At 31.5% G+C, this 12,835-nt stretch overlaps 2 protein-coding genes across 2 annotated transcripts; both read left to right on the forward strand.

Annotated features, from left to right (window-relative positions):
* The first annotated feature begins 433 nt into the window (after positions 1–433).
* LOC140809392 (probable calcium-binding protein CML27) lies at positions 434–1,010 on the forward strand. The gene is made up of 2 exons (XM_073166999.1): positions 434–670; positions 804–1,010. Exons 1-2 carry the CDS (start codon positions 434–436, stop codon positions 1,008–1,010), a joined length of 444 nt encoding a protein of 147 aa, XP_073023100.1.
* An 8,306-nt stretch (positions 1,011–9,316) lies between these two features.
* On the forward strand, positions 9,317–11,229 carry LOC140838789 (AT-hook motif nuclear-localized protein 22-like). Its single transcript, XM_073205345.1, has one exon. The coding sequence runs from the start codon at positions 9,721–9,723 to the stop codon at positions 10,630–10,632; it is 912 nt and encodes a 303-aa protein (XP_073061446.1). The 5' UTR covers positions 9,317–9,720; the 3' UTR covers positions 10,633–11,229.
* Positions 11,230–12,835: the final 1,606 nt, after the last annotated feature.

Genomic DNA, 12,835 nt, shown 5'->3' on the forward strand with positions numbered 1-12,835 from the left:
TATATGGAATAAAATATTAAAATATAAGATTGAAATATCGCTTGGTTCGAAAATAATAAAATAAGAAAAAAAATTAAAATAAAGTAACGAATTGGTAAAAAAACAAAAAACAAAAGTAAGGATTAATTTAATAAGTTATATTTGTAATTTGTTTTTGTAAATTTTTGCATATTTTTCTACATTTAATGTTTTAAGAAACTTATTTTAGGAATTCATGAGATCATCAAATTTATAAAAAAGTATTATTGGTAATATTTATTACAAAAAATAAATTAAAGACGAAGTGTATTCAACAAAAATTAGAGTAACATCCAAACTGTTGTTCGTCATTCTATCCTAAAATTATCTAAAGTTTCCCGACTTTTAACAAATTCTTGCAACTATTCCTTCTCCCATCAGTTACTCCAACCATCATGCTACATTACCTGAAAAAATGCTTAAATTCACCACTCAACCGATCAAGGAAACTTCTCCTGAACCTCAATTTCTGCTTAGTACTGATTTCGGAACCTGGAAGAGAAGAAAAACCAAGAAACTTGTGTCTTCTGAGTTAACTTCTTTAACCTCATCTTTTGCAGCCACGGAAATGTCGTCCCAACTGCAAGAAGTTTTCAAATTCATGAACACAAATGGAGATGGAAAGATATCACCTTTAGAGCTCATGAAACAGGTTGTATTGAGCTTGGGGGACTAGAACTCCATGGCTGCAACAGAATAATTAGCAGAAAGGATGGTGAGAGAAATGGACTGCGATGGAGATGCATGGCTTCTTGCGATGCATTCATGTGAGTGATGCAAAATAGTCGTGTGAATGGAGATTCTGGACATGGGTTTTGCGTGGAGATAGCATTATGGAGGTTTTCAGGGTTTATGATGATGACAAAAATGGCTTGATTTCTGCTAGGGAGTTGCAAAGGGTTCTTGGAAGATTAGGGCTCGGGAAATGCAGGATTAGGGAGTGTAGGAAAGATGATCCGCCAGACTCCAGCCAGCTTTCTAGTCTAGTCTAGACAAATGTTCTGGAAAATTAACAACTCCCAATATGAATTTTTCTTTGTTCCCTTTTTCTGAAGAAACGGGCCTAATATCTTCGTCGTTGTCCAGTTGCTTTAGACAGACTACTTGTGCCTATGAGCTATCAGGTCCACTTTCACCAGACCCAACGAATAGAAGAGTTTTGCTACTTGGAAAGGCCCGGTTTCTAACTGGAGAATTATTGGCACATACATAAAATAGTTTTTGGATAATTAAATTTTCAAAGTTATGTATTGGTACAATAACTTTTAATTATCGGTTATTTTTATCAAATTACTGATATGACAGCAGAAAATGATAATGCGGCTTTGGAAAAACTCTGACTTGTCAACATGCCATGTCAGCAGTTGCTTCAAAATAGCCGAAAATTAAATGTTATTGAATAAAAACCAAACTTTGAAAGGTTAATTGATCAAAATCAAAATGAACAAGTTAATGAACTAAAAAAATCATTTTCCCTAAAACATACGTAGAACCATATTCTTTTTAACAAAAATTCTCCATCAGAACACAACCTTAAATTTACAGATGTTCATGTTTATCATATGCCTGCAGCTTTAGTCCTGTCACGTTGTAGCTCGATCATTTGGGCTCGAGTGTGTGTGTGTGCAGGGGCGGAGCCTGGATTTTAAGTTTGGGGGGCCGGCTCACCACCAATGATGAAAGTTTTAAGTTGGGCATTTGACCTTTTGTAAAGGTTCGTTATTTAGTTTTTCGGAAAAAAATTACAGAGAATGGAACGCGGATCACATATATAAACTTTGAAAGTCTATAACTATTAAACTAATTATAGATACTTTAATTTTTTATGGTCAAATATAATATATACTAAATAATAAAATATATCTTATAGAGTAATAATTTTTTTAAAAAAATTCGAGGGGGCCGTTAATAGATATTTTATTTTTTTTTATGATCAAATAATATATATACTAAATAATAAAATATACATTATATAATAATAATTTTTTAAAAAATTTCCGGGGGGCTGTCTTACACTAAATCTGCCACTGTGTGTGTATATATATATATATATGTGTGTGTGTGTGTGTGTGCGTGTGTATTCTTTGTTATCATATCACAATATAAGGCGCTCCTTGTATATCATATATCATGTGATGAAATAAAACATGTGGGGATATTCTAAATATGAATTTGATATCCCGAACGCTTTTTGTTTGGACATCTCACGAACGTTACAACATCCTGTAAGCATTTAATTAAACGAGTTTCTCGAGAATCGAAAAGATGTGACATTCCACAAAATGTTTATACGAACATCTTGCAATGCCCATGAAGTATCCAACTAGTAGCGTTCAGAACATCATCCCTCAACGCATATCATCCCTCATTCTTTAATTTTGTGAATGATATCTTACATCATCTATAAAATAAAATCTTCAACTTTATTTTTACAAATCTAAAATCAATCGATCCAAGAACAACTTTAGGCAAAATATTTGATCCACGACCTTTATATTTGTAAAAATCGTACTGGCACTATATATACACGGGACATCGGTTAAAAACTATAAACTCATGATCAAATACACCGTATAATTTTTAAGAGGACTCGGGAAATCTTTTTTTTTAAAAAAAATAAAATTTGTGTAGAGTCATCAACTAAATCCTCCTCCCTAGCAAAAGTAACGATGTAGGAAATTAAATTCATCTAAGGACCTTGTAAAAATCTTATCTTTACAAACCATATTTACCAATTAATTTAAAGGATTAATTTACCAGATTCCCCAATTAAAATAATCGTGTTCATTAGCTAAGCTAATCAATATATAGTGGGAGATATTGGACCACACACTATTAATTACTATAATGTGATGTGCACTAATTAGGGTCTCACAGTCTGGAATTATAGCTCGACGCTCTTGCTTGGATTGAAGTTACGAGTACTCCAAATATATTTTTGTTGTTTAGATAAATTTAATCGAGAGATTCCAAATCCAAATATACTATATCGATCAATATATATATACGATTAATATCATGGATTTCAACTGCGTCCAATATTTCTGTGATTCGAAATATATATATATCGAGCTCGATCGAGAGGCTTAATTATGTCACACGATGAACCGATCTTTACGATCGATGATGAAACAGTGAAAGGGTTGATATATAATTAAATAATAGTTTTGTTTATAAAGATAAATACACCATCCCACGTTCAGCTAGGTAGCTTTCTTGGAAGATGCATGTGAATGGAAGTGGGTTGAAATTTGTTGCACTCAATTTTCTTTTGAAGGGATTAATCAATTAATTAATACAAATTGCATCTGTAATGGGGAATAATTTAAGGGGATAAATCGAACAACAGCCGACCAAAGTAGAGGTCAACACGTGATGGAGAGGATTGATTTCGAATCCCAGCTTTGTCATGAACTTTCCGCACACCCCAGTTCTATATGACGTTACAATCTCTTATTTTAAACGACTTTGCATTTTTATTTATAATCACTTGTACAAATAATTTATTTTTTGGTCAGGTAAGTATTCAAATATTGGTTCCGGTGCGATAACTTTGATTTTTTGAATTGTTTTAAGTCTTATTTCGACGGAGTTCTGAAAGACATCGAAAAATGTTGACGTGTATGATGTCATCAGACCAAAATAGTTTGAAATTAAAATATAACTTCGAAAACATAACTTTTAATTATCAAAGTTTTTTTTCCTCCAGGGAATATGATGAGTAAAAATATAATAATAAAGTTCAAAATATTAGAAAATGTGTAATTATTATTACTACTAATCTCAACCTGAGTAATTAGGCACGCCTCATGACCTAACTATGGGTAAAGATTTTGAAATTTAATATATACTAATAATAAGTCCATGTCAAAGTATGCAAAAATATTTATATATATGTATGTAGACCCAATAATCAGATTCATGTATCTTCCAAAAGTCAAAACAAGAACAAAGGACTTACGGTTCGGTTCAAGTTCTGAAAAAATAAAAACCGAAATTATGTAGAATGATAGATAATTTGTAGGAATAAGTGTTTGTGGTAACGGTGCAACTCAAATCTTTTAAACCGTAATTCAGTCCAAGTACCATATTTCGATTGTTCAACCTTATAATAAATATTGCATTTGACAAATTATGTTGTGACCCTTTTATTAATCACTAATTTAAAAGGATAATTTTGGTTCTGATCCAACCTACTCCAATGTATTTTTATACACTATGATCAGGTACATAAATGGTAGGGATGTAAATGAGCCGAGCCGAACTGAACAGTATCAGGCTCGGGCTCGGCTCGTTCAACTATTTTCTCGGCTCGAGCTCGGCTCGGGCTCGTTACGAGCTTTTGGTTTCGAGCTCGGGCTCGGCTCATTCGGAAGTTATGAAGCTAGGGGCTCGGCTCGAACATTTAGCGACGAATTTTTGAAAGACCATCAGCGACGGTTTTTATGCGACAAACCGTCGCTGATTAAATCAGCGACGGTTTTTAATGACAAACTGTCGCTAAATGTTTAGCATAGTTTAGTTTCCTTTGTTAATATGCGCGGTTCATCTTATTACTTCAACATGAAATTATTTTTCTTATTTTTTTACTTCATCAACATTGATATACCGAAGTAAAATATAATAAAAAAATATAGTGAAGCCCTTGTTTTTAAACATCCGAAGTAAAATATATTATTTTACTTCGCTTGTGTTATTACTGAAGTTATTGGTAATGTATTACTTCGTAATTTATTATTGCCGAAGTAAAGTCTGCCGAAATAAAATCCGATTTTTCTACTAGTGATTATTGCCATAACATTCACATTTTTAATATAACTAGGTAAAGATACGTGCGACGCACGTGAAAATACATTTCTATTATCAATAATTGTTCTTAAAGAAATGAGATCAGAAGAGATTATTTTACAAAAAATTATATATTAATGATTTCATGCTATATTAGTCGATAGACATGAGTAATGCTATGTGCAACCAAATTTGTACAATAATTCTTACAATTCAAAAAAATCAATAGAAATTTCATTTATCAAAATCTCATGATAAATTAAATATAAAATCTCATTAGATAATAACAAAATCTCACGATATAATTGTTGTAAATATCACAGTACTATATATTAGTTGTACCTTTAGCATTATCCGTAGGAAATTCAATGTAATATAATTTATACTATATGTATTATAAAATGATTGCAAAAGATATTTGTTTAAAAAATTTATGTGTTATAAATCTAAGGTTATTCTTGATTGGAAGGATTTCAAATCTATGATTTCAATACATTCAAATGTATTTTTGTTATTTAGAGATGTAACATCATAAACTTCAAATCCACTCATTTCATGTTTATATAGTAGTATTTCATGTTAGTTATGATATTGTTCAAGTCCACCAAATAATAATGTTATTTGAAATTTATTCTACTTTATATAAATAATAATATGTAAATAAGTAATGTGTAGATTCAAGATTTGATATATTGTTTCATTGTTAACAATAAAATTATAATTCTAATCCATAAATTTGAAATCAATTTATCCAAGCACAATCTAAATAAATTAATAATTGTTGAAAAAACATATTAGTAATAAATATTATAATTTTGTATAAATTAGACATTGGAGAAAATATAATATAAAATTGATATCACAATAGGTATTAAAATTAAATTTGAGAGAAGAAAAAAGTATAATACATAACGTTGACCACTTATTTTATCACAGTGTTATTGATTTATGAAAATAAAAATATAATATACATAATATATTCTAAACCTTAAATTAAATTATTGCGTCAAATTTTTTCTTCTTTTATATTTTCAATTTATATTGCTTTCACGATTTTTTTTGTCATCAATTTTTTCTTCTCTTTAAAAAACAATATTCTCGCCATCTTCATTAGCAAATCTTATGAGAAGAAATGCATATTCTTCTCTATTTGATACCTCTACAAATCTCCACACAATTAAGCGTTTTGTAGAAAAAAAAATTTGTTTCATCAAGCAAATAAAATCAAAGAATTGAATTTTGTTATTTCAGTATTCTACAAATTATATTTATTTTTTGTAAATATTTTAACTTAATCTACAAGCAAATAAAATCAATGAATTTTGGTTATTCTATCTTCTAGACAACTGACAAAATATGATTTAATTAATATTTTATTATATTTATCAAAAAGTGTTCAACTCTTAATGATATAACATATTTATGCAATATGTTATTTAAATACAAAAATTCAAAATTAAGATAACATAATTTTTTTATATTTCATACTATATTATAGGAAGTATTAAATTTGTATATATTAATTTTTTTCTGAGAAACTTCTTGCATATATAACTCATTCAAAAGATTATAGATTTACAAAATAAAACAAATCATATTCAATTTAATATTTTGTGAAAAATATATATTCACTTCATCTACAAGCAAATAAAAACAAATAACTTTGACCTTAATTCACACTTTTATAATATGTAGAGATTTTTAATTTTTAATTTATTATTATTTATCATACATAATTATTTTAATATTATAACTCATTAATTATCTCAAATTCGAGCTCACGATCTATCTAAACGAGCCGAGCTCGAACCCGAGCTCGTGAACCACTTAAACGAGCCGAGCTCGAGCTCGAGCTCACGAGCCAGCTAAACGAGCCGAGCTCAATTTTGAGCTCACGAACTTATTATCGAACATGTTCACGAGCTAACGAGCCGAACATCATTAATCTCAAGCTCGGCTCAACAAAATTGTCGAGCCCAAAATAAGGCTCGGGCTCGGCTCGATAAGCTTAACGAACGAGCCCGAACGAGCTTTTTAACGAGCCGAGATCCGAAAAACTCGCCAATAGCTCGGCTCATTTACATCCCTAATAAATGGCTTGTAGATATAATTTGATTATTCTACATGAGTATTTTTTATATTCACAATAATTTTTTAATGATTGAACTTAATTAATAAAATTTTATTAAAAAATATCAAAAGTAGTCTGAATCAGTAGTACAAATAATGAATTTTTATATTTAATTTGTTATTTAAATTCAAAACATATATAACTTTTTTAAAATATATTATACTTTCTCAACATTCTAAAAGTTGCCCAATTAATAAAATTCTCTTTATTCTAATGTCTGGCCGGAGTTCACGACAAATGAAAGGACTCCTAAAACAATTTAAATGATTGAAAGTCATTAATTTAATTAGTTTAAAGAAAACATAATGATTGGGATGAACATTATCAAATGTATAATAATTATAGTTAGTTAATTAATTAAATTAATTCATATAGGAAATTGAATCCAACATAATTTATAACATCTCTAAGTATATATTATGTTACGATCTTTTAGGTAAAGTACATGGAAAGCAATTAATATAGTATATATATCTTTCGTACATGTCTGAAATAGAATACATGAATTAATTAATGTTCTAAACAAAGATGTACATCAATTAATACTGTTTAGTTAAATTTCATGTTTAAAATCAAAGAACTTTGTGGTCATGGAAATAGTTAGCTAGCCTTATTCAATATTAGCCATTATATTTAATGCCTTTAAATTTTTTATAGTCTCTGTATGTGTATACACACACACACACACACAAAATTCTCGAATGTCTGATATATTTGTATGATCTGTTAATATTTCAGGGCGGAGCGAAATCGCCCACCAGACACGGTCTGCGCCCTGCTGGCTCCATTATTTTGCGTGGATCTTTGGGCCAATCAATCCCAATTTCCTATGCCCCACATGCGCTGCGGTGGGGCTCTCATTTTTTCCCATTTCTTACTAAATAAATTTTTTATCCTTATTCAAAAATAATTTGTTTAATATCAAATATTTAACATATCATATAAATAATTAATTACGATGAATTTTGCTCATTATCCGTCATTAGTTGTTGTTTTATTTGTATGGTTTATATAAATATTCCTCAAAAATTGTAAAAATATCCTTTCAAAGAAAAACTATTAATTAATTATTCTTCGTTTGAAACATCGAAATACATGTTCGAAATTTATTATTTAAAACACACATATACTTTTGTAATCAGACATTATACATCTAAAAATCAATTTAATGGAATTTTAGTCCTCATACCATGTTAAATAATTAAATTGCTCTTTGAATTTTTTTTTTAAAAAACCCAAAATATTGATGAATATGTGTTTTGTGAGACAGACTCACGAATTTTTATCTGTGAGACGGGTCAACCTTACCGATATTCACAATAAAAAATAATACTTTTAGCATAAAAAGCAATACTTTTTCATTGATGACTGAAATAAGATATTCATCTCATAAAATACGATCCGTGAGACCGTTTCATACGAGTTTTGCTAATATCCATGTAAATATTTTTTTGTTTATAAAATTACAAGAAATTAGTATCTTGGAGGGGAAAAAAATCTTATGGCCCACATATACTATGCTGACCGAATTTCCTCTCTATCGTGTCTTTATCTCCAGGTTAACAGGTTCACTTCCCACATTAACAACAAAACGCCACCGTTTTATATCATATAATTCGACAAGATGACTAAATGTGGCACCTTGTCTTATATTGAATTTGATCATACATCGACCCCACAAACTCAATTATTACTTGTTTTTAGTTAATTTGAAATATTATACATAAATATTAATTCTTATTTTAACATGTAAGAATGTGTATGACTCCGTTTAAGCCTACCCAAAAAATTTTGTTAGACATATCTCTTATTTGAGTTATTAATAAAAAAAAAATTATATTTTTTGTTAAAATTATTATAAATATAGATAATAATGGCTCGTTTCAAAGATAAAGATTCACGAGATCGTCTCACAATTTGAGTTTTTAGAAGGCCTGATGAGTCCTTTGTCAAGTTTATTGATAGTTGACCTAAATTATCACAACATACATACATACATACATATATACATATATATTGTATACACTTTTATAGATATCTTTATATTCCAATAATTGCTGTCTCCAAAGAATCCGGAGTTTGGCTCGAATTTGAGTTCAAGTTTCAACTCTAAATAGGGAAAAAAGTTTAAGCTAGATCAATAATCAGTGCTTGCAATCCCAACCTAACTAGACTCGCAAATTTTGTTTCAAGATTTGAAAAATTATATATATAGCTTTTTAATTTGGTTACATCAAATTATTGATATGAATCGTATGTGTTTCATAATGTATCATTTTATTATTCAAAGCCAATTAATAATAGCTAGCAACTTGAAAATTTGCAAAATATTTCTCGAGAAATCTATAATGAAGGTAAGAGACAGGATAGAGAAAAATGGCAGCACATCATTCCCTATGCGGCCTAGCGCACGCTATCTCTCTCTCTATCTCTCTTCTTAGTTCTTTGGGACCAAACCCTAAACCAAACCAAACTTCGCTTATCTTCTCCAAGAAATAAAATACCAATTTTACTTTTCCGATACATACGTACAAACTCAACAACGAGATCGAATATCTATTGATGGATCTTTCAGCTCAAATCTTGGCCACTTGTGATAATTACGCTCATGTTGATGAGCTGAAGGACGTTACTCAGTTATAGAGTTTCATTCTTGTCCAATTTCCCAAGAAAAAGCTAACCCTTTGTCGATTTCCTCCAACTTTTGTCAAGATTTTGTGTTTTTGAAATAAAAAGAAGGAAAATTATAGATATTGTGAGGTTTGCGAGAATTGGTACTGCTGATGGATCGGCTAGCTCAAGGCCGCCCTTTACCACCGCCGTTCCTCGCCAGAGATCTTCAGCTCCACCACCACCGCCAATATCAGCAGCAGCATCACCAGAATGATCCAGAAGATGAACAAAGCGGAAACAGGAACCCAAACCGTATGGTGAAGCGAGACCGTGAAGAGAATCATGGTTTTCCGACCACTAATTCTTCCACCAACATGGCTACCACCACGCCGACTTCTGAAGGCAAAGAGCTTGCGCAGCTCGCTGGCGATCAAAGCGAGGTCACTAGAAGACCTCGGGGCCGCCCCTCCGGCTCCAAGAACAAGCCTAAACCCCCCATCATAATCACTAGAGATAGTGCAAATGCACTCAGATCCCATGTTATGGAAGTTGCCAACGGGTCTGATATTCAGGAGAGTATATCAATCTTCGCCACAAGGCGGCAGAGAGGTGTTTGTATATTGAGCGGCAACGGCACGGTTACGAATGTCACACTCCGGCAGCCTTCTGCGCCGGGTGCGGTTGTGACTTTACAAGGCAGGTTCGAAATTCTCTCTCTTTCGGGTTCGTTTCTCCCACCTCCAGCTCCGCCCGCCGCATCTGGTCTGACTATATATTTAGCCGGCGGGCAAGGACAGGTCATGGGGGGAACGGTTGTTGGGCCACTTCTGGCTTCCGGGCCAGTGGTGATAATGGCAGCATCATTTGGAAATGCAGCTTACGAGAGGCTGCCTCTGGAAGAAGAAGAGGCGGCGGTGGGAGGGCAGGGAAGCGGGCAACTGGGATCTCCGGGGCTTGTGGCTCAGCAGATGATGAATGATCCCAACACAACTATGTTTCAAGGGATGCCTCAAAATTTCTTAAATTCATGCCAATTACCATCCGAAGCAGCTTACTGGGGAACAGGTCGCCCTCCGTTTTAAATCAATCAAGAAATCAAACAACCTGGTTAATTTTCTTAAAATTTATGGACTTGATTTCTCTAGTTGTGGAAAATTATCTAATTCGCATTAGTTCCTCCTCGTCTTCGTGGTCTTTTTAAAGAATTAGTGCTTTTCTCGAGTCTTGGTTTCATGCACCGGTTAAAATTATCATGCCCTTGTGCCTTTTGAGAAGAACTAGCTAGGGATGTACAAAGTCGTGAATTCTGACAAATTACAAGCTGGGAGTAGAAATATTGGAAGACATGAAATCTAAAAGTTTTCGTCAAGAATTTCATTGCTTTGCATGTCCACAATTTCTTGTTTGCAGTACCTACTGAATTCTGGTAACTTGTCTGACAATCATATTCATCGATCACTTTCTGCGGAAGCAATAAGGTCTTCCTTTTTTCTCCTTTTAGTTGGTTTTTGGTTATTTAAAGTTTCTCCTTTTAGTACTACGATATCCAGAATTGAACCATCTCATAAAATTAACCTACTTAAACATGTCTTCTCCTTTCGGGATAATTATGTCATCCAAATCTTTTAGATTAAACAGATAGATATAATTAAATATGCAGCACTTATGACATAAAATAATCCAGCAAAAAGTACGATACATAAATAAAAATTATTAGTTTATATTTATAAATTAGTCTTTTTTAATTTGTGCGTGCGTGTCTGTGAATCATTCTTGACTGCGTAATGGAAATTCTGAAATATGAAGTTTCAAGTTACGCATTTGGTGGGCAGTAGCTAGGCAAGATGTTTGAGAAGCAGTGCATGAAAATGAGGTTGGTTGGTTAAGAGTAATAATGAAAAATGGACAGAGATGTGTGGGCTTAACATGATGCCTTGATTTCTTGTATGTTGACTGAGGCGCAGAGACATGAATATTGGGTACTGGACTACACGTGCACTGCTCTGAACTTGGCTTTTTTTCGAGGCAAAACTAACTCCCTCTTCCACCACATCCGAAACCCATCCCACCTCCAACTAACAGCCAATCTACAATTCTTCGTAATTACTACTCCCAATCCCACGTCATCATTATACCATTTAAATAATGTTAATTAAATCATATTTTCATGTTGTATGGTTCTTTCTTTGCCATCATCATACTGTAAATGGTCAAATTTGAGTTTTTATTTTGTATCTTTCCGTTTTTAATAAATTTGGCTTTTTAATTCTCAATGAGAGTGTTAAGGTGCAATGTTATATCAGGGTCACATCGAAAAACTGTTCTGAATTTCAAAAACAAAAAAGACAGCGGATTAATACTAAAATTTGATAGCATAAAAATGAAAATGATAAAGAGATAAACATAAATGACCAAAGTTGTAATTTTCCCATTAGATAATTGCTAATTTAGAAATGGGAGTAAGAGAGAACGAGATGGAGTTAGGGAATACTGAAAATATTTTAGAATAAGAATTTGTGTTTGTATAAAACTATAAAGTACTAAACTTGTTATTATTTTGAAGGCTCGTTCTCGATCATGATATTTGTTTGGAAAGACATACAGCTAAATGATGATGTTTGCATGGAGATATTTGCCCAACATCCCCCAGGTTTTTCTGTTCTCTTGGGGGAATATGCATGTGTAAATATATGGATTGAGTTTTTAAGATGTGTTGTGTTTAAACTTCTTATTTTTTTAATGATCTGTCGATGAGGCTTAGAGATCATATATAGATCGTGATTAAATTCCTTAATTTCGTCAAGATTCCTGCATTGTGGTATAGTTTAGGTGCATTCTGCGTACAAATATTTATTAGGTTGACAAAAAGAGTTCGACATAATTTCTCAGATATATATGAAATATTCTCTCCGTCTCGTATATTATTATATATAAGTTTATGTATGTCTTAATATAGATTAAGAAAATTATTGAAAAAATAAATTTTACGAAGAAAATTTTCATTTTACCTTTATTTAATGAGTGTTTAAACATGATAAAAAATTTATTACAAGTAGTAGTTAATGCATTTTATGATATATATCTCTGTGTGTGTGTGTGTGAATTCATAAAAGATAGAAAAATAATACTAAATATGAAAATTGAAATATATATTATATCTCAGTTTAAATCAAAATTTGAGGTTTATCATAATTTAAGAAACGTTTGTCATTTTTTAATTTCCATAAAACTACAGAATACGAAATGAGTAAAGCTAAAACTATGAGATATCCAAATGTGTATATA

This window comes from Primulina eburnea, chromosome 1 (genome assembly GCF_022965805.1).
Source record: "Primulina eburnea isolate SZY01 chromosome 1, ASM2296580v1, whole genome shotgun sequence".
In the NCBI taxonomy this organism is placed as follows: Eukaryota; Viridiplantae; Streptophyta; class Magnoliopsida; order Lamiales; family Gesneriaceae; genus Primulina; species Primulina eburnea.

What these genes read in the sequence shown, in the direction of transcription:
- LOC140838789 (XM_073205345.1), top strand. Translation starts at nt 9,721, where the DNA reads ATGGATCGGCTAGCTCAAGGCCGCCCTTTACCACCGCCGTTCCTCGCC.
- LOC140809392 (XM_073166999.1), top strand. Translation starts at nt 434, where the DNA reads ATGCTTAAATTCACCACTCAACCGATCAAGGAAACTTCTCCTGAACCT. An exon ending in CTTTAGAGCTCATGAAACAG is followed by an intron (nt 671 to 803) that starts GTTGTATTGAGC and finishes GATGCAAAATAG; the next exon opens with TCGTGTGAATGGAGATTCTG.